Source organism: Gavia stellata, chromosome 2 (assembly GCF_030936135.1).
Source record: "Gavia stellata isolate bGavSte3 chromosome 2, bGavSte3.hap2, whole genome shotgun sequence".
NCBI classification, from domain to species: Eukaryota; Metazoa; Chordata; class Aves; order Gaviiformes; family Gaviidae; genus Gavia; species Gavia stellata.
In genome coordinates this window covers 19,610,428-19,629,305 of record NC_082595.1, presented here as the reverse complement: position 1 = coordinate 19,629,305, position 18,878 = coordinate 19,610,428, and the positions used below count along the sequence as shown (strand labels likewise).

General features: G+C 48.7%; 1 protein-coding gene across 1 annotated transcript in view; it reads right to left on the bottom strand.

Annotated features, from left to right (window-relative positions):
• Positions 1–554: 554 nt before the first annotated feature.
• Positions 555–18,878, bottom strand: part of MDGA1 (MAM domain containing glycosylphosphatidylinositol anchor 1) — a 145,297-nt gene continuing 126,973 nt past the window's right edge. Inside the window, exons 15-17 of the mRNA XM_059835659.1 lie at positions 4,796–4,926; positions 2,167–2,275; positions 555–646 (exon numbers count right to left, since the gene is read on the bottom strand). Of these exons, the coding sequence (XP_059691642.1) occupies positions 555–646; positions 2,167–2,275; positions 4,796–4,926 (332 nt within the window). The remainder of the gene's footprint in view (positions 647–2,166; positions 2,276–4,795; positions 4,927–18,878) is intronic.

The following is an 18,878-nucleotide window of genomic DNA, read 5'->3' as shown; positions in this document are numbered from 1 at the left end:
CCCCAGCCAGCGGGAAAGCATGGGGAGACAAGGGGAGTACTGCGGTATATCATCCACTAAGCTGTGGGCTCTGCAGTAAAGAAGGTAACTGTTCTGGTAGAAATTTGTGCTTTAATATACTTTTGTTTTTTTGTTTAAAACAAGTTCCCACTTCCCTGAGGAAGCCCTGTCCGACATTCCCAAGGAAACATGGGGGTGGTTTTTTCCTCCTTCATTTGCTCTTCACATTTCTTCATTCCTATTTTTTGTCTTTTATTCCTTCTTTTCTGTGTGTTTCTGTTTCTTTCCTTTCCCTCTCTCTCTCTCACTCTCTCTCGTGCACGTGCTTTTAAAAAAATTGTCTTTATTTTTTAATTTTGTTCTAGACATTATGACTTTCTCAAGGAGTGTTCCAGTTCTGAACCAGATCCCTTTGCGTGGTCATGCCTGTCAGTCTTTGGTAACATATGGACACTTTGGTGTGCCAGTGAGGAGGGGAGGAAGAGGAGCAGAGGTGGCTGAGTAGGAAAGGAGCAGGAATGTCTCGGTCCGAAGATAGGAGTGCTCGCTTGCCATCATCTGAGCAGCACGTAAAGGAAGAAAGTCAATGAGCCACAAAGACAAGGGCTGTGCAGGGCCGGGACACCGCTTCCTGGAAGAGCAACCGCTGCCAGCCGAGAAGAGAGAAAAAGAGTTAGTGATGGGATAGATCCAGACCTCATCAAACAAGTCAGCACACATCAGTGTCTTAGCCTCTCCTCCCACCCCATACCACGAAGCACCTCCCAGATCTGTTGGAAGATCTTTCTAGCCTTCCCTGGACAGTCTCAAGGCTTCCCAAAATTATTTCTTTTCCAACTCAGGAGAAAAGGTTGAATCTTAGTTACTTTTGCAATCCAACCCTCCTTTCTTCCCCAGAAGATTCGACTTGAGTCAAGCAAAATGTTCTGCTTATGTTTCGGTTACAGCTTGGCCATCCTAGACTGAAACAGATCTTTAACTGCACCTGAAATTTTGAAATCTTTAGGGTGTTCTCACTTTTTTGATGTTTTGTTTCCCCCTTCACCTTTGGAGTTAAGAAAATTGATGAAAGTGACTCTTCCTCAACAAGGTTTTTTCCTTCAAAAATAAATAAGACAAATTGAACCTTGCTCACAAGTGCCTGTCTGGCTCTGGTTTGCATATTCTGAACATCTGCTCTCCTGCCCACCTGAGGCGTGTTATTAAGGGCATAGGCAGGACTAAGGCACGAGGCACACCAGTGATTCCCACCCAAGGACTAATGCCTACGCACTGCTTATGCACCTTGCTATGGCTTCAACCTATGGTACACCTCAGTGAGAGCGGGATTGTCTCCGTTTCTGCAGTGCTGGCACCAGGATGATGTGGATGGACAGGAAAGGGGCTGGTGGGATTTAGCTCAAACACTCACTGTCAGGATTGGGAGGGAGGTGATATACAGCTCGGGTAGCTTGCTCCCATCCTGCATGTGCAATACCCTGCCTGGCTGTGCCTCTCTGCTCAGAGGGCAATGGGAAGAAGCCCAGCCCTCCCTGGCTCCAGGCCCCAAAAGGCAGATTTTTTTCCTGGAGAAGGACTAACTTAGCACTGCAGAGGCGATTAGACCCCGCAGAATGTCTTTCTGACCAGTGGTGAAACACTGGAATAAGCTGCCCAGGGAAGTGGTGGAGTCACCATCCCTGGAGGTGTTCAAGGAACATGTGGACGAGGCATTGTAGGACATGGTTTAATGGGCATGGTGGTGTTAGTTGATGGTTGGACCTGATGATCTTGCAGGTCTTTTCCAAGCTTAGTGATTCTGTGATTCTCTTTCCAAAGCTCCCATACCTAGGGTTTCCAAGAAATGAGATATGCAGAAGCCTTTAGCTGCTGGGGAATGAAAAACCCAACCCAACATACTGGTGCAGACTTCAGCATGCTGGTGTCTGGCAGCACAGTCCCTACAGGATCTCATTGTTCCTCTGAGCTCTTGCTAACTCACGACAGTAAAGAACAAGTTCAAGAGTCTGACAGCCCCTCTGCTGACTTCTGCTGATGGAGTCAACCATCTTGTTGAGTCCCACCAACACGTCAATCTGCTCTGAAATTAGCTGCATGTCCCTAGCACGTGCATTCATGTATGCACTCCCACCGACTCGTTTTCCTTTGAGGCACACACACTCTCACCCTTATTTGGTCCAGCTGGCTTCCTTGGACAGTCCCCCTTCTTCAGAGTGACATCGTCGATGGCGATGTCCCCCTCGTAGCTCGTGCCCCGGACACCTTCGAAGATGATCTGCAAGCATAGCATGGGAGCGTGAGACTGAGCCCAGTGTGAGACTGCAGTTGTGGAGGACCCTTCCTGCTCTGCAGGGCTCTGCAGAGGTCAGCAGGGCACAGACCAGACCTTATTAGGTCCCCAAGTGAATGATTGCTTCCTGTTTCTCCATTACTCATAGGATCTGGAAAGCCGGACCCCACTGCTTATGGGACCAACCCCTGTGTGCTGAGCATCTGTAGAGTAATAAATGAGCATGTAGAGCTCTGCTTTATTAAGTGTGCTGCACTAACAAACCAACCACTACTGAACAGCGCTTGCAAGAGTAACTAAATTCTTATTTATAATTTTAATGTACCCAAAAGCACGCTGGACATTTTGCCACAGCGCCACAACTTAGCAGCCTGCACAGCTCTCACAATCAACCCTACAACAGCAAGTAGCATGTTGGGCAAAAACATCAGCAATAAAACAACTAGTAACAAAGCAGCCCACTTCCTGGGTATGCATAAACAACTCGATGAGCAGATACAGAGTGCCCAGTTCATACTTGGGGATGCCCCCGTGAGTGCTGAGGGAGCTGGCAGAAGTCATTGCTGGGCCACTCTCCATCATCTTCGAAAGGTCCTGGAAAACAAGCGAGGTGCCTGAGGACTGGAGGAAAGCCAATGTCACTCCAGTCTTCAAAAAGGGCAAGAAGGAAGACCCAGGAAACCACAGGCTAGTCAGCCTCACCTCCATCCCTGGAAAGGTGATGAACAGCTTGTTCTGGGTGTCATCTCAAAGCACCCAGAGGAAAAGAAGGTTATCAGAAGTAGTCAACATGGATTCACCAAGGGGAAGTCATGTCTGACCAATCTGATAGCCTTCTACGATGGCATGACTGGATGGATTGATGAGGGGAGGACAGTAGATGTTGTCTACCTTGATTTCAGCAAGGCTTTTGACATCGTCTCCCACATCATCCTCATAGGCAAGCTGAGGAAGTGTGGGTTAGATGAACAGACAGTGGGGTGGATTGAAAACTGGCTGATAAATAGAGCTCAGAGGGTTGTGATTAGTGGCACAGAGTCTAGTTGGAGGTGTGTAACAAGTGGTGTTCCCCAGGGGTCAGTACTGGGTCCAGTCCTGTTCAATATATTCATCAATGACCTGGATGAAGGGATAGAGTGTGCCCTCAGCAAGTTTGCTGATGACACAAAACTGGGAGGAGTGGTGGACACACCGGAAGGCTGTGCTGCCCTTCAGCATGACCTGGACAGGCTGGAGAGTTGGGCAAATAGGAACCTTATGAAATTCAACAAAGGCAAGTGTAGGGTACTGCACCTGGGGCGGAATTACCCCATGCATCAGTACAGGTTAGGGGCTGACCTGCTGGAGAGCAGCTCTGTGGAAAGGGGCCTGGGATTCCTGGTGGACAACAGGTTGACCACCAGCCACCAATGTGCCCTTGTGGCCAAGAAGGCCAATGGCATCCTGGGGTGCATCAAGAAGAGTGTGGCAAGCAGGTCGAGGGAGGTTATCCTCCCCCTCTACTCTGCCCTGGTGAGGCCGCATCTGGAGTACTGTGTCCAGTTCTGGGCTCTCCGGTTCAAGAAGGACAGGGAACTGCTGGAGAGGGTACAGCAAAGGGCTACAAAGATGATTAGGGGACTGGAACATCTTTCTTATGAGGAAAGGCTGAGGGACTCGGGTCTTTTTAGTCTGGAGAAAAGAAGACTGAGGGGGAGGTCTTATTAATGCTTATAAATACTTAAGGGGTGGGTGCCAGGAGGATGGGGCCAGTCTTTTTTCAGTGGTGCCCAGTGACAGGATGAGAGGTAACGGGCACAGACTTGGTCATAGGAAGTTCCATCTAAACATGAGGAGGAACTTCTTTACTTTGAGGGTGGCAGAGCACTGGAACAAGCTGCCCAGAGAGGCTGTGGAGTCTCCTTCTCTGGAGATATTCAAAACTTGCCTGGACGCATTCCTGTGCAAACTGCTCTAGGTGAACCTGCTCTGGTGGGAGGGTTGGAGCAGATGATGTCCAGAGATCACTTCCAACCCCTATCATTCTGTGATACTGTGATTCTGTGATTCACAAGCTGTCCTATAGTCCTAAACCAGGGGGACAGGGGGGTGGGCTCTTGCAGCACACACTGGAAGAAACCTCTAGTGCTCAAAGTCACTTTACATCAACAGGCCAGCATGCCCCAGCTGGTCAACACCAAGAAACTTGTCACACAGACCTGGTACCAGAAGGATCTCTTTGACAAGCAGTTTTCCGACCAGCGATAATCAGAAAATTTATAGTGCCAAACTGATGTTCGCACATAACAACGTTGGGTGGCTTCAGAGAGAAGTGGATTTGATTTCTGTCCACCAAGCTCTTGCCTTGCCCCACTGGCCCTGGAGGTAGAGACCTCCCAGTGCCCTCCCTGTGCTTGACCAGCCCCTGTGCCATGGAGGCAGATGTCTGCTTGGAAGTCTCCTAGAGCCCATGGCACACAGACAGGACAGGTGGCACATGGCTCCTTGGCTATGGGCCTGACTTACCTGGAAGGGCCCAGGAGGGTTGATGGGCACGTGTGCTTGCTGCCACATGTTCCCCCGGTTCCCACTGAGCGACCAGACCTGGGTATCGATGGCTCGCTTGTTCCGCACGCGAACTAGCAGGTTCAAGGAACCTGTAAGAGAGAAACAGGGTGGTGGCATGCCAGGGCAGGCAGGCAACCCTGCCTGCTGGGCTGGCCACCAGCATAGCTCTGGGGCTCAGCCTTGAGCTACAGCTGTATGCCCCAGCTGGCCCAGGGACAGCCTGCAGAGCCCCAGTGGTAATCTCTGGAGGGAGCCAGACTTCTTCTGGGTTGATGGGCATGTTCCACTGGCAATGTTTCATCCATCTGGGCTATCCAAGGGAGGACACAGACCCAGATGAATACAGAGAGGACAGGATGAGGAAGAAGCAGTCTGTAGCATGGTTGGGGTGGCACAAGAAGGGAGTGGCAGAAATGCTAGCTGCAAGGGACCTCCAGAGGCATCCCATCTAACCTCCTGCTTGAAGCTGTCTACAGCTTTTCATGAGGGCAGCATGGCTTTGCCTGGCCTAGTCTTGAAAGCCCCTGAGGAAATCAGCTTTTCCTAATGTCCAATATGAAGCTCCAGCACTACCAGTTGCGGCCGCTGTTACCTATTATATTGTCAAATATTACTGATAAGATTTTGGCTCTGTTATCTTTGAAATTGCCCTTCAAACAGCTGGGGGCCAAGGGCTAATAGCAGCCTCCTCTTTGCCAGACTAAATAAGTCCAGCTCCCTCAACCTCTCTTCCCCAGGACTTCGGCTCCTGGCCCTTGACCATCCTGATGCCCCTCTGTTGGACCCACACCAGTTTCTCTACATCCCACTTGAACTGGGGAGCTCAGGACACACGTTTGCCTCTCCCTGTTCACCACTAACACCTGACATACGCTATGCAGCTTACAGCCCTCTCCCTGCCCTGGCCCTGGCCATCAGCCACAGAAATATGACCTGTGTCCTCAGTTACCACTTGCCCTGGAAGCAGCCTTGGAGCGAGCAGCTGTTCTTTGCTAGTGCTGGGCAGCATTGCCTGTATCAAACTGCCTGTAGCATCCCAGCCCCACGTTTTCAGAGGGACACAAAGACCCTGTGAACCAACACCGACTTCAAGTTCTTTCAAACAAAGCAATTCCCAAAAGGTTTCATTTGCCATTAAACCAAAACCAAAGCAAACAAATCTCAAAGCATTTTCAGGTCTCACTTTGAAAGCAGTGTCACAGCCCCCTACCCTCCACCCACAAATGAAACCACTTCAGTTTGTCTTCCTGCAACATTTTTTTAGCAATCCCCTCTGCTGACTTTTTTTCCTTTCTTGTTTCAATGAAAAATCATTTTTAAACAGTCACTCATGGTTGACCTGAAACAGTTTTTCTCTTTTTTTTTTTTTCAATTCAGCTGGCGAACTAAAAAATCAATCACAACTCTAGTCACGCTGTTGCTCATCAGTGTTTATGGTCTCCATACACGGACATATTACACCTGAGAGCCAAGAGGCAATAATAACCCTTGTCCATAGACTGTCTGTGCTTGGGATGCTGCATTCCCACCGAGGTATGCCCTTCTGAGAGGCAGCAGTGAGAGATCAGGGGAAAAGACAGGGAAAGAGACTTTCCTATATAACCTCCCTCCTACATGATCCCCTGAAATTCTTCATTCTTGGCACATGAGCCGTGGGGCACTGTGTGAAGGACAGGGACCTGGAAGTACCCCCGTCAAGTGCCTGACTGTCAGAAAGTGAGAGATACATCACAGGGAGTTCAGAGATGCATAATAAAGATGATGAAATGTTTAGATTCTGAGCGGCTGACTTACAAGAAAAGGTTAAAAGAATGAAATATGTGTATAATTTAGTGAACTGATGAAAGAGGAGCATGTTATTGCCTGGAAATATTCAGCAGCGTTAGCACTAAGGCTAGCTGAGAAAACTAGATGAAGGCCTGACAGAACAGGGAGAGCATATCCAATTCCCTTCCCCAGTGGTACCCAGTTTGGGATGCACACCACAACCCAGGATAACTTGTTTCTCTCTCTCTTGAGACCAGCTGGCACTGCACAGCCTTGGGGAGACAGAGGTAAGTGAGTGGGATCTCCCTCCTGGGAACACGATGCCAAGGATGAAAGAAGTCACTACAGGAGCCTCTGGCAAAACCAGCTTTGAGCCGCTGGTTTCTTGGTGTCCTTGCTGACCTCAGGAGCTTCCTACAAGTGACAGTCTCTCTAAGAAGGATACCTAGTCCTCACGGAGGCCCTTGGCCAAACTGATGGCTCACACAGGAACTACGTAACCCCATAGATCAATGTCAACAGGAGTGTGTTTAGAGCAGCTAATTACAGATGCCAGAGTCGGTGAGGTGAGGGATTGAGAGTGAGTGAAGAATTAATATGAAGCTGCTAGCAAGCAAGGATTAAAAACAACTGTTGTCTATTCTACCCTCATTTGGGGACTTGCAGCTAGGATCTGCTGTGCAAGAGCCTGGCTGAGTAGCCAGTACCAGGACAAATCAGGCAGCAAATGAACTTTGATACCCTAGGAAAAAAGCGAAGACGAGCTAGAAAGAGACCCAGAGAAGCATCTGGAATGTAAATTAGTGCCCCCAAAGCACTGGCTGTGAATGCCTGGCCTAAACCCAAAGCAAGCCTGAGCATATCCTGGCTGACAGCTCCATGTCCTTGCAGTATCAGGAAAAAAGTTTCAACCTTTTGGCCCTCGAATTCCCTAATAGAACAATACTGAATATGAGCAGGCATTCTTCAAATGGTTTGCAATTGGAAAGGAAGCTCCCTTACCTGCTCACAACATGCAGTGTTTCACCACCCCTGTCTACACATGGAAAACTGAAGGTCAAAACAGACAAACAGCATGCCCATGACTGTCTTACAAATCAGTCAGAGCTGTGAAGGGGAATCAGATCTCATAGCCCTACCTACAATCCCTGCTAACTTACAGAGCCTCCTTGAGGCTGGGAAAGAACCACACCACCTCCCTTTCCCAGTAATGGTCTCACTGGGAATGTGCTTCTGGGAGGCATGGCAGAGACTCCAGAACTTCAAACTAAACAGGGATGAAGCCTCTACTCCATCTGAACTGGATCCACAGTGTTGTAGATGTTAAAGACTGTGCAGATATACTTTATTCCCTTCTACCATGCGTCAGTCTGCCACAGGCTGCTAGTCAAGTTTAAGGGCAGGTAGCTTGTGACGGAGGTACTTCGAAATGAACCTTCAGATCTGAGCTCCAGGCAGAGCCATAAAGCACTGCAGTCCTGGACTACAGAAAGCTCCAAGTCATCTTTCCAATTGCTCAGAGCTTTTTGATCTCCATTTTTCAGTCTGGCCCCAAAAGCCAACTGTGTGATGGAATGAGTGCTACAGGGCTTTGTGTTTTCCAAGAGAACGCTTTGGGTTCAGCCCACTGCCCTAAAATCAAATGTTGTTCTAGGATCCCACTTACAGTCATGAAAATCCATAGCTTAAGTCTCAGGCTAAAAAGGGAGGTGGAGCCTATGTAGATATTGACATCCATAGCTCCTGACCTCTGGTGAATTCACACCCACCCTGCCCACACCCACCTCCATGCAATCTAGCAATGTCTATCTCATGCCTTGCTAACTATCTTCACTCCCTGTGTAGCTTTCAGCATGTCACACAAGTTCAGACCAAACCAGCCACCTGATGCTTGTAAGGTGCCCCTCTTAGAGCAACTGCTTTGCGGGAGGTGGCCAATGCACAGTCCATGCATGTGTGGGGTGTGAGGAGCCCATTCACAGCTGTAAACTGACTTGCCATGTGATCCTTAGCGAACTGCTTTTACCTACTTTTATCTGCTGACATGATACGATGCCGGTAATCAAGAAGGATAGTAACACTTACTCACTCAGAGGGGAACTCAGAAACAGCAGACATTTTACAAGACCTGAGCAAGAAGACACTAGGGAACAGAAGTGCCTGAGCTCTTCTGCCTTTCCAGCAGTCACAAACTGAGGAAGAACCAAAGTGGGACCTGCTCTCCAACCCCCATGCCTCTATCAGTGGAGATGTGAAAGGCCCATCTGGATGCTCTCCAGTGCCAGCTGTTGCAGCCACCCCTTTTGCCCAGTTTTATACTACAGCGTTCCTGTGTCAGAGTCCAACTCCAGCTGGCCAGTTTTGTTACCTACTTCTGTCGTTGTCACCCCTTCCCCATCTCCCCCATCAGATGTGTCTGGCATTTCCTAAGGGCACCTGCTGGTGAGGCACACACAAAGACAGGCCATCTATCTGCTGCTAAATCTCTCCAGCTCACCGGAGACAGCCAAACACAAGGGAAATCCCAGGACACCAGCAATCCTGTTGTTACCTCTCCCCATACAAGGCAATCTCTGCATTTGTCTTGTAATCTGTATTATTCTTTCTTCCCAACCAAAAGGGAGAATAAAGGCCAGTGATGAGTGATGAGGAATCAGTTACAGGGAGAGTGAGCTGTACCTTCTGCTGGCTGCCTTTAAGACCAGAGCTGGCATTTCAAAAGAGTGGCATTCACACAAAAGAGCACCAGCTGGGCTGCCAGATAGAGTAGCCCAAGGGATGCCTTTAAATGTTACCTTCTCACAACAAGAAAACGTCTTCTCTGAGTTTCCATGGGATGAGGACTTCACTGTCGCATTGAACAGCAGTGTAGATCCAGAAGAGCTGGTGCAGGCAGCACTGGGAGGGAGGCAGGGTCTGTAAGGGCAGGGCCACAGACTGTGTCCATGGCAGAGAAGGTAGAGGTTTCCTCAAGAGCTCTCCGTGGGGCAGCTGGGGGGGGGGCGGGGGGTTAATGCAGGGTGATGGGGTGGGGAAAGGCTGAGGCACAGCTCAGTTTATGTGGCTCGGATGGAACGCGGACAGCCAAAGTGGCCAGGAAGCAAAGGGAGGACGACGCTGCAGGCTGAGAGATGGGGTGCTGTGCCAAGTGTAGCAGAGCTCCGTGGGATGGGTAGGGAAGGCTGTGGGGATCCACAGCCAGGAGCTGGGCTGGTCGCAGGCTCGTGCGCAGCCTGGTCTCACTGCAACTCCCTGCTGCGCTCCTGCAGGATCCCTGCTCCAGCATGGGGCCATCTCAGGACATCAGCTATCTGTGAGAAATCCTGACTGCAGCCCAAATTTAGGTTTGGCACCCAACTGGGAATCCAGGGCTGAAAGCCCCCATGGAAATTCCCACAGCATTTCAACTGCAGGCAAGACAGACTGAGGTAAGAAGAAGAAACTGATTCATGGCAAGAGATGTCCAGCGGATGGAAAGAGATACATGGTGTGGAGAGGACTCAGACCTTATATAGCCTGGCAGAGTCACCTGCAGACCCAATATGAGGGCTAAAACCAGGCTAGGGAGAAAAGAGCTCTTACCTTTCTAACAGGGCCTTTGAGCACTTCCTTAAGTGTGGTTTGGTGTTAACACCACTGATCACAAATGAAAAGCCCAAAGCTTAGTGCAAGCAAATCCCAGGAGCAAATGAGAGTCCCCAGAAAGAATCTTTTACTGTTCATAATTCCTGCAACAAACACAGGTCTCTCTCCCTCTCTCATTTAAATGGATGTTAATGAATAGCAGTCAGTGTCAGGCTGGTGTTCTCAGTTACAGTGCTGTGGGGGAAAGTTACTGCTCTGAGAGCTAGAGAGCAGAGGGTGGAAAAATAAACACAGCACAGATAGAAATGGAGAAATAATATCAGCTTGTACTGACTCATAACTTCTAGGAACGTAAGTTGTCTTCGTGCCATGACAGGATGTAGTTACTCTTTCACAGTCTCTAATGATGCTTCATACATTAACATATGCAGAGTAAGACAATTTAAGCCTCTCAGCTGCTTTCCACTCCTGATTACAGAGAACTTTATCTCTGCATGTCTTTAACAGATCTCAGCTTGGTGTGCAGGGTCCCCTGTGTCCAGTCACAGGGTCACTACACAGACCCCTTCCTGCAGCCCCTGCTTCAGTAACTTCAAAGTGGGAGGGTGCAGAGACCTCATCAATAGCGAGAAAATGGAGTCTTGGTCAGAGTTTGGAAAGCACCACTATCCCACCTCTACTCACAAGGCATCCCCATGGGCTTTATAAAGGCGTTGAGCATGTTCAGTGCTGTGCTGCAAGCTGGCTAATTGCTATAGGACACTCTCTTTCTGCTTCAGTACAGTGGGGAGGCTATAGTGAAAGGGATCAGGGGAATCAAAGCCTCCAGTTCCCTGCTGTGGCTGGGACTTTCTGGGGATATAAACGGCAATATGGTAAGTTTTGATTGGCAATGTTTCCCCTACAGCAAACCTGTGAAAATTACTTATATCTGGCTACAGGGAATTTTCTTTGGATTTTACCATGGATTTAAAAAATCAAAGAAACAAACACACTTCCACCCCTGACCTCCTAAACCACCATCAAATGAGGATGGGCTTGAAGCAATATCCCCTGACATGGCAAAGCCAACTGCACAGATTTATGATCCATCACTATCTGACCTGTCTGGCATGCATATGAATTTTGGGATGGAGGAAATGGACCAGCAGAGAAGCAGCAACACTGCACTGTAAAAAGGCAAAGTGGACACGTGGCTGGACCCCTGGGGGGGACATGCTGGGAGGGGGGAACCTGGGGCATGCAGGCAGTGGGGTAAATGCAACAGTATGGTCATGTCTGCCTTGTGATGAGGAATGTGAGTGCTAACGGGAGGAAGGCAGGCAAACTGCAGCTACAGCTCCTTCTCTCCAGCATATCCCCACCTGTCTGTGTACATAGAGAGCAGATGGTGATATGGTAGGAGCAGACTTGAATAGATCTATGCTTGAGCTCCTTTGCTCATTTGATCCACAGTCTAATTAGAGAAATTAGACCGTGGCATAGAAAGATGAATGACACAAGAATTCCGTCTTTGATGCTGTGTGTATGGAACAAAATACTGCCATTCTTTTTCATGGAAAATTCCCTCAGAGGTTGTTTGTGACCAGTAACAAGCTTTCTATGCATGGACAACAGGATGTGGTTTAAGGAATTCAAAAAAGGAAGGAAAAAATCTCCATGCTCCATAACATTAAATTTATGTTATCTCAGAAGAACAAAGGCCCGTCCAATATGCAGTCAGAACAGAGTAGAGGGAGGGTACAGAAGCTGGCATTTAAAAGACAAGAATTGGGAGTCCTCAGGCTTTTTGCCAACTTCATGTCTGATTCATTATACCATCTTGCTTAATCACATTCCTTTCCCGTACTTAAACATTTTGCAGGGGACAATGAGGACGGACTATGTCCTTCCCTACAGGACAGATGGGGTGTCTGACTCTCAGCCCCAAGCCCAGCTGTGTTTTCACAGCCCCTGAATGCCGCTGTGGGCAGCAGCTCTGCTCCCATGTGCCAGCTCAGTGTGCTGCACGACACCTGCCCACGGCCAGCGCAAGAGTCATCATGGCAATTCACAGCAGATCTGACCACAGGATAAGGCTAGGAGCAGGTTCCCTCTGCTTATCACCTGCCAAGCTGTGGTCCTGCTTGCCTTCAGTCCAGACACTCAGCCTAACAGTGACCACGTCCTCAGTTTCCCCACACCTCCTGGAGACCTCCTGCCCTCTGTAAGCAGAGGGAGGCAAGCAGGCAGGATGGTGTCTCCCACTCTCGCAGCTGGACTCATGCTTGTTTACAGCCCAGCAAAGCAGAAAACAAACAGCATCGTGAGCTGAGCGAGTCTCCAAACACCTGCACTCCAGCACACATCCCCCTACCTCGCCAAGCCCGGTGGGGAGAGCATGCACTCAGCCGCAGGGACCAGACAGCCTCTCCAGAGCTTGCTCTTCCCAGCCCCAGCTGGGACACAAATGCTTTCCCAGACAGGCGGTCACTGACCCACATCAACGGGACTGGGAAGCACCCATTAATCTCAGGGTCAATGATGGGAAGGACCTTAGTGTGTGTCCCCAGCTTGCTTACTGAGCAGGATGGTGCTTGAGCTGCCTTGCTGGTCTCTTTGCTCCCTAATAGCCCCAAATGTGCTGCCAAGCCCCATTCCTGCACGGTGATGCTCAATCATGAGATGGAGTTCTCCCCTGGGGTTCATCCTGCCTTGCTATGGCCCCCTCCATGCTAGTATATGCAGCACACTGTCAGAAGACACTGTCTGGATGCAGAGAATCTCCCATTTGCTCTGCGTCCTCTGTGCCATAATTCATGCTAATGCTCCAGCTCCTTGCATGACTCCCTCCATAACCAGTATGTGTGATAATTTACAGTATCTGTCTGTCCATACACCTCTCTACACAGAGATTCTTTCTCATGGGATTTCTCACTCTTCAGGAAATACCACCATCCCCAAAAGGGATGAATTTGCATTACAAGAAAAAACATGTATTTGTCGGAAATGTCTCCTGATGTTTTATACTCCAAACCTGCCTCAATAGCTTGTTTTTCTCCAGAGATCCCTGTAAAGGCTAAGGATGTGCACCCTTAGAGACTTCCCCGTCTAAGAAGGAGAGGATGTAGCTGTGGAAAAAAATTCTCCTGGACATTTTGAGCAGAACTCCATCTCCAGAGATTGAGAACAACCTGTACCACCCCTTATCTAGGGCTTGCCCTTTTGCTCCTAGGAAGTATCCCCCTTACAAAAACACACACAGGATGTAGCCTGCCTAAAGTCATGGAGCAGGATGAGACATATCCTGGTCTAAATGCAGTTGTGCAGCTCCTCTTCTACCCAGCCAACCCTAAGAAAGGAGTTATGACCCTTCCATAGCCACTGCTTCTACCTATATAGCCAGAGAGTTTGTCCTTGCCTTTTGGGAGCTCTCCAAGCAAGCCTGCAACAATACATCAATGCAGAGCAGGCAGAAACAGACCCTTCCCAGACAGCAGTGTTGCATTCCTTGCTGAGCTTGAATAGATAAACTAGGCAGTTGGATAAAATCCTTGGTTTTGTCTGTTTAACAGAACAAAAAACCCCTCATCAGTGAAATTCTGTTGGGAGGGAAGATGTACTAAAGGTACAAAGTGTCTGGCCAGGGAAAGGTGGCTGTAGTAGCAGAAGGAAACACGATTTCAGCATAGCAATGGGAAAGGGTGATTCAGGGGTAAGTTCAGAGCTGCTCACTTGTGAGGGCCACAGCTGTGTACGAGCCCAGTGCTACCTCTGATTCAGCCCCAGGCAAGGTAGAGGGAGCCCCAGTTGCTCAGCTCTGACATGGATGCCACTGCATTCATTTCTCTGTGCAGCTCCTGGCAAGCAGGATGGGAACGTGGCGGTGGGGATGCGCCTGCAAAGCCCTGACTCCCGCAGTGCAAGGCGGGCACCTTCTGTGGGCAGCAAAACAGCCCAGCCCTGTTGCCTTTATTGTGGCCGTAATCATCCCAAACACGGCACCATCTTGCCCTTAATTTAATGAGCAATTGTGGGACTATTTCTGCACCGTTTCTGGTGGGCACGTGGGGCAGGGGGACAGAAGGCATGTAAATTAGCCTTTATGGCGGATGTGATGGGGAAGGGGGGCTGGCCCCAGCTGTTGCTGTACATGGTGGTGCCCAGAAGTGCTGGGTACTGCCTTAGGGAGGAGAGACCAACCTGAAGGAAAACGGGAGTACGAGGAACGTAGCAAGAAGGAGACCATGTGACGGCAACTTTTCCCACCAATTTTGCAGTCTCAAGAAGCGGAGTGAACCATAGTTGCTGTGAGGTCTGCTTGCTCCTTGTTCACCCTCTGTTTTGTGACACACCCAGATGCCTCCAGGCAAGTGCTCTCTCTTCTCCCAGCTTTGATAATGACCCTTTCATCTTTGCCACCAGAGACAGATGGGTCCTTTGCGCAATTCATGTGCTTAGCCCTCAGACTGAGAGCATGCACTGTGCTCAGCTCTCTCAGACGAGCTGAAACAGAAGTCTGCTTCATAGACACTGCCATGTTTAAAAGAGCACAACAGCCAGACAGGGGGAGTCTGCCTGTCTCCCTTCTGTGGGCAGGCTTTGCAAAGACCTCAGCCAGAGAGGAGGGAGCCTCCCAGAGCCCCCAAACTACAAGTGGTGTGTGTGGGAGGGTTCCTGACAAAAACCCTGCAGAAGCAGATGTACTTATGCTGAGGAACACTTTGCCTGTCTCTTCTCTATCCCTATTAACAACCTATTTCTCCATCATCACCCAGTCTGTGGTCTCTCAGTCCCGGGAGCCAAGCACAGGGCAGCTGCACGGCTGCAGGGCTTGGAGCAGATGGGCTGTTTTAGTGTGATACTGAAGCCAGAAAGACAGCAGGAATGAGCAGCTGAGATCACATATTCTTCCTGTTGAACTGACGACACCACTCAAAATCTGTTCTCTGGCCTCCTCCTCTGCCTGACCCAAGGAAACATGAGAGGTGGATGTTTCAGGCCTGGGAAGCGGTTTGCTGCATGAAGGTGGTTAGAGTGGGCTGTGTTCCCAACTTTGAGGCAGGATGCATTATAGCAAGAGACTCCTTTCCCATTTCGTGCCCAGCTGTACTTTCACCAGAAAACTTCCAGGGGACTGTCTGAGACAGTGAGACTCCCAACCTGGATCTGCAAACTCCTTCAATTCAAGTCCTGGGGTGCCTGTCACCCCTGCAGAGCTCTCTTTGGCAGAGGCAGTCACTCCTGGAAGTAATGGTGATGACTGACGCTGAGCATTTTTTGATTTTCTGGGAAGCATTTCAATACATGTTACAAAATCATGTCTTGTTGAAGTTCAAGTACTGATTGGGATGGTTACAAAAGTAGTGCAAGGTAGTTGTGCAATCTGCCCCCCCAGCCTTTATCCTCTCACAGCACCCAGGGGGATCTCCAGATACACACCTGGAATGACCCACTTCAGTCTCCACTTGTACAAGTGGCATTGGTGAAATAGCTAATGGTCCATGGAGAGAACAGAAGAGTGACCTGGGAGTGCTAAAGAAGTAGCTGGATATGCACTGAGAGCCCCCATCTCCTCTTAAGTGTCTGTTAAGTTTTGTATCTAGCAATTTCAGGGTCTGAATAATTGATGCAACACCTGATGTCTCAGGAGACGATCAGGTTGCAGTATATCCTTGCAGCTACTCAACTGTGCACAAGGCTGCTGCTGCTGCTGTGAGCCAAGTCTGAATGGAAAGACATTTTCCTGAGAGCCTGGAGGAGGGGAGTAGGAATCATAGCAGCTTCCCACAAGACGAGTAACAGTGACTCAAATCAGGTGAGCAGGAGCAAAGATGATCTGTGGAGATTCAGGGCATCTGCAAATGAATTGGTGTCAGCAATCTGTGCCCCTGACAACCTTCCCAACAAATTCTGCAGCAGGAATGTGGTCAGATCATAACTGGTAAGACAGAAGAAGAGGGCTTTTGAAGAAGGCAACATTTCAGTGGCTATCTGCACTGGGAACTTGGTTCAGCAATACACTTTTAGTGAGGGGCAAGGAAAGGTGGGGATCAGTGCACCCAGATTCAAGGTACTAAACAGAATGCCTGCATCAACATGAAGACACGTTATTTGTGGAATAAAAATGACATATAGCTAATCCACACCTGAATACCTTTTCCCCCTCTCCATGTCTTCTTCAGCTTTAAATGCCAAGGTCTTTGGCTTAGAGATGATTCAGTCCCACATCTGCAAGCCATGTCAAGCATGCTGTTGGTGCTCTTTGTAAGTCAACATCCAATGAAGGCGTAGACACATAGTATTTACTAGGCTCCAGCAAGAGTAACTGAAGGGAGTTCTCTGCCCTTGGTTATGCAGGAAGATTGATTAGATGATGTATTGGTCCCATCTGGTCTTAATAGTCTTTAAATCTATGGCTCTAATCCAAAGTTCACTGAAGTCTTTAGAAAAACAATGACTTCAACAGTCTTTGGTTCAGAGCTACTGTATTGAACCTACAGAGCTTCAATGACACTTTACAAATATGTGGTTATCTTGCCAGGTATTTATAATCCTTGCTCATGTTCATGGTATTTGACTAACTTCCCAAAAAACCAAGCAGATACTACCAGAAGAGACCACAGTCTATCCAAAGGGTCCATACCATAGCCCACAGGAAGCTGCTGGATGTCTGTGCAAAACATTAAGCAAATACACATCTATTGAAGAAGGAATGAGTAAAGCCAAGAACCCATCTGAGTAAGTGGAAAAAGAAAGCGCATTAAAAAAATTGAATACATTTTATCATTACAAACTGTTCACTTAACTCTAACTGCCACTTGTTTTCAAGAGCCTAGAGGGAAGTGAATCATACTCATTAGGAAAATCAGCCTCCCCTCAATCACTCCAGTGATGTAATCTGTACTGTGTAGAGTTATTGCACTGGAGATAATGGCATGGATTTCATGAACAATGCATTTGTATATAAGGCAAACTTTATAGATCCAACAGAATGCAGCTACCTCCAGGGTGCCACCTCTATAACTGTGTGCAGCAGCAGGGTGCTGTGCTGATAAACAAGGTTTGGGTAGGAACGAGGGAGCTACAACATCAAATCTTACAAAAAGGACGTCTTCATGGTTCAAATTGCTTTTGCATTGGCATAGCTGGTACCTATCAATCTGTGCAGCCTGGCAGCTCTGACTCCTGTCAGTTGTCAGGAACAAGATGCGGCCACATGGCATCCGTGCTAATGCTGGCTCCTATGTGTGATCATCTCAGACACACCTTTGCACTGGTTGCATTATTTGAGTTGAAAAAGTAAAGAAAGAATTCAGTTTGGCAGGCCTTCCAGATCTGTGTTCCCTGCTCAGCAGGAGGGCATCAGTGGTGACACCACCAGTGCAAGTGGCCTGGCTACAACCCAATTACCTCTGTGAAACAGCTTATGGCTTTCTTGAACTTGGATGCTGTGGCAAGTGATCTGATCAGGTCTCATTGTTTCTAGTTATTCAGAACCAAAATCTCTCTTAATCAATCCCAAGCACTGTTCCTCATAGTACCTTAGAATAAAATAGAGTAGAATAGAAATAGAAATAGAATAGAATAATAGAATAGTTCAATTGGAAGGGACCTACAACCTTCATCTAGACCAACTGCCTGACCACTTTGATCACCTCTCTAGGAAGCATGTTCCAGTGTCTGACTACCCTCTCAGTAAAGAAACGTTTCCTAATATCTAGTCTGATCCTCCACTGATGCAGCTTTGAACCATTCCCATGCGTCCTGTCACCGGATACCAGGGACAAGAGATCAGCCCCTCCCTCTCCATTTCCCCTCCTCAAGAAGCTGTAGAGGCAATGAGTAGTTTACAATTTCATTGGAAGTTTCCCATCCTCTTGAAGTCCAGGACTTGCCAGTTTCGCTACAGGAAGCAGCTGAACAGCCCCATCTTGGGAGGTACCCCAGGGCAAGGAGGGGTCTTTGCCTTCTCTCCTCTCTGAGGCCATATCTTGTCATAAGCCCGTGTGCAGTGACTACTGCTATTAAAAACACAGCAAACATAGTTTGAAAAGGGTCTACCAGTGAGTTCACAAATCAGAAGGTGACTAAAATAATGCTGCTTGGGTACATCCTACATCACTGCTTTTATGTAGGTACCCCACGTGAGCAAGTAAGCTCTTTGACCCAAGTGTTTTCCCCATAAGCACAGTCATTGGCTCATGAGCTAGTGGCTGAAATTTCCTCATCCCTCTGAGCAACCTTCCTCTTGTGGTCTGACCATGAAGGCACCTCTTGCTGCAGGGTCTGTGAGAGCATCCAGCAGTGGGCAGGAGGCCATGCAGATCATAACCTGGCTACCGCTGAGCTAGGAGACATGAGAGAGAGGTGGCAGGGGACTTGCAGTAGAAGCAGTCCATTGGGGACATTGTCCCCTCAAAACATCCCCCTCCCAGGCAGCCCCTGGGAAGGGAAGAGGAGGAGTCTGACGGCTGAAGCAAGGACTTGAGGATCTGCTCCCAGCTGCGATGCTGACTCACCAAGCCAACTCAACAAAGAGGCTTTTTGAACTTGGCGACTGGTCGCTGCCTGCTGTGGCTAGCTTCCTGTCCTGAAGAAAGCAAGCAATTCCTCGTTTGATATATCTGTGCCTGCCACAAGCAAGACACCCTCATTCTTGAATGACTGGTGGAAATGGGATTTCTTTCCTTCCACTCCCACTGATTTT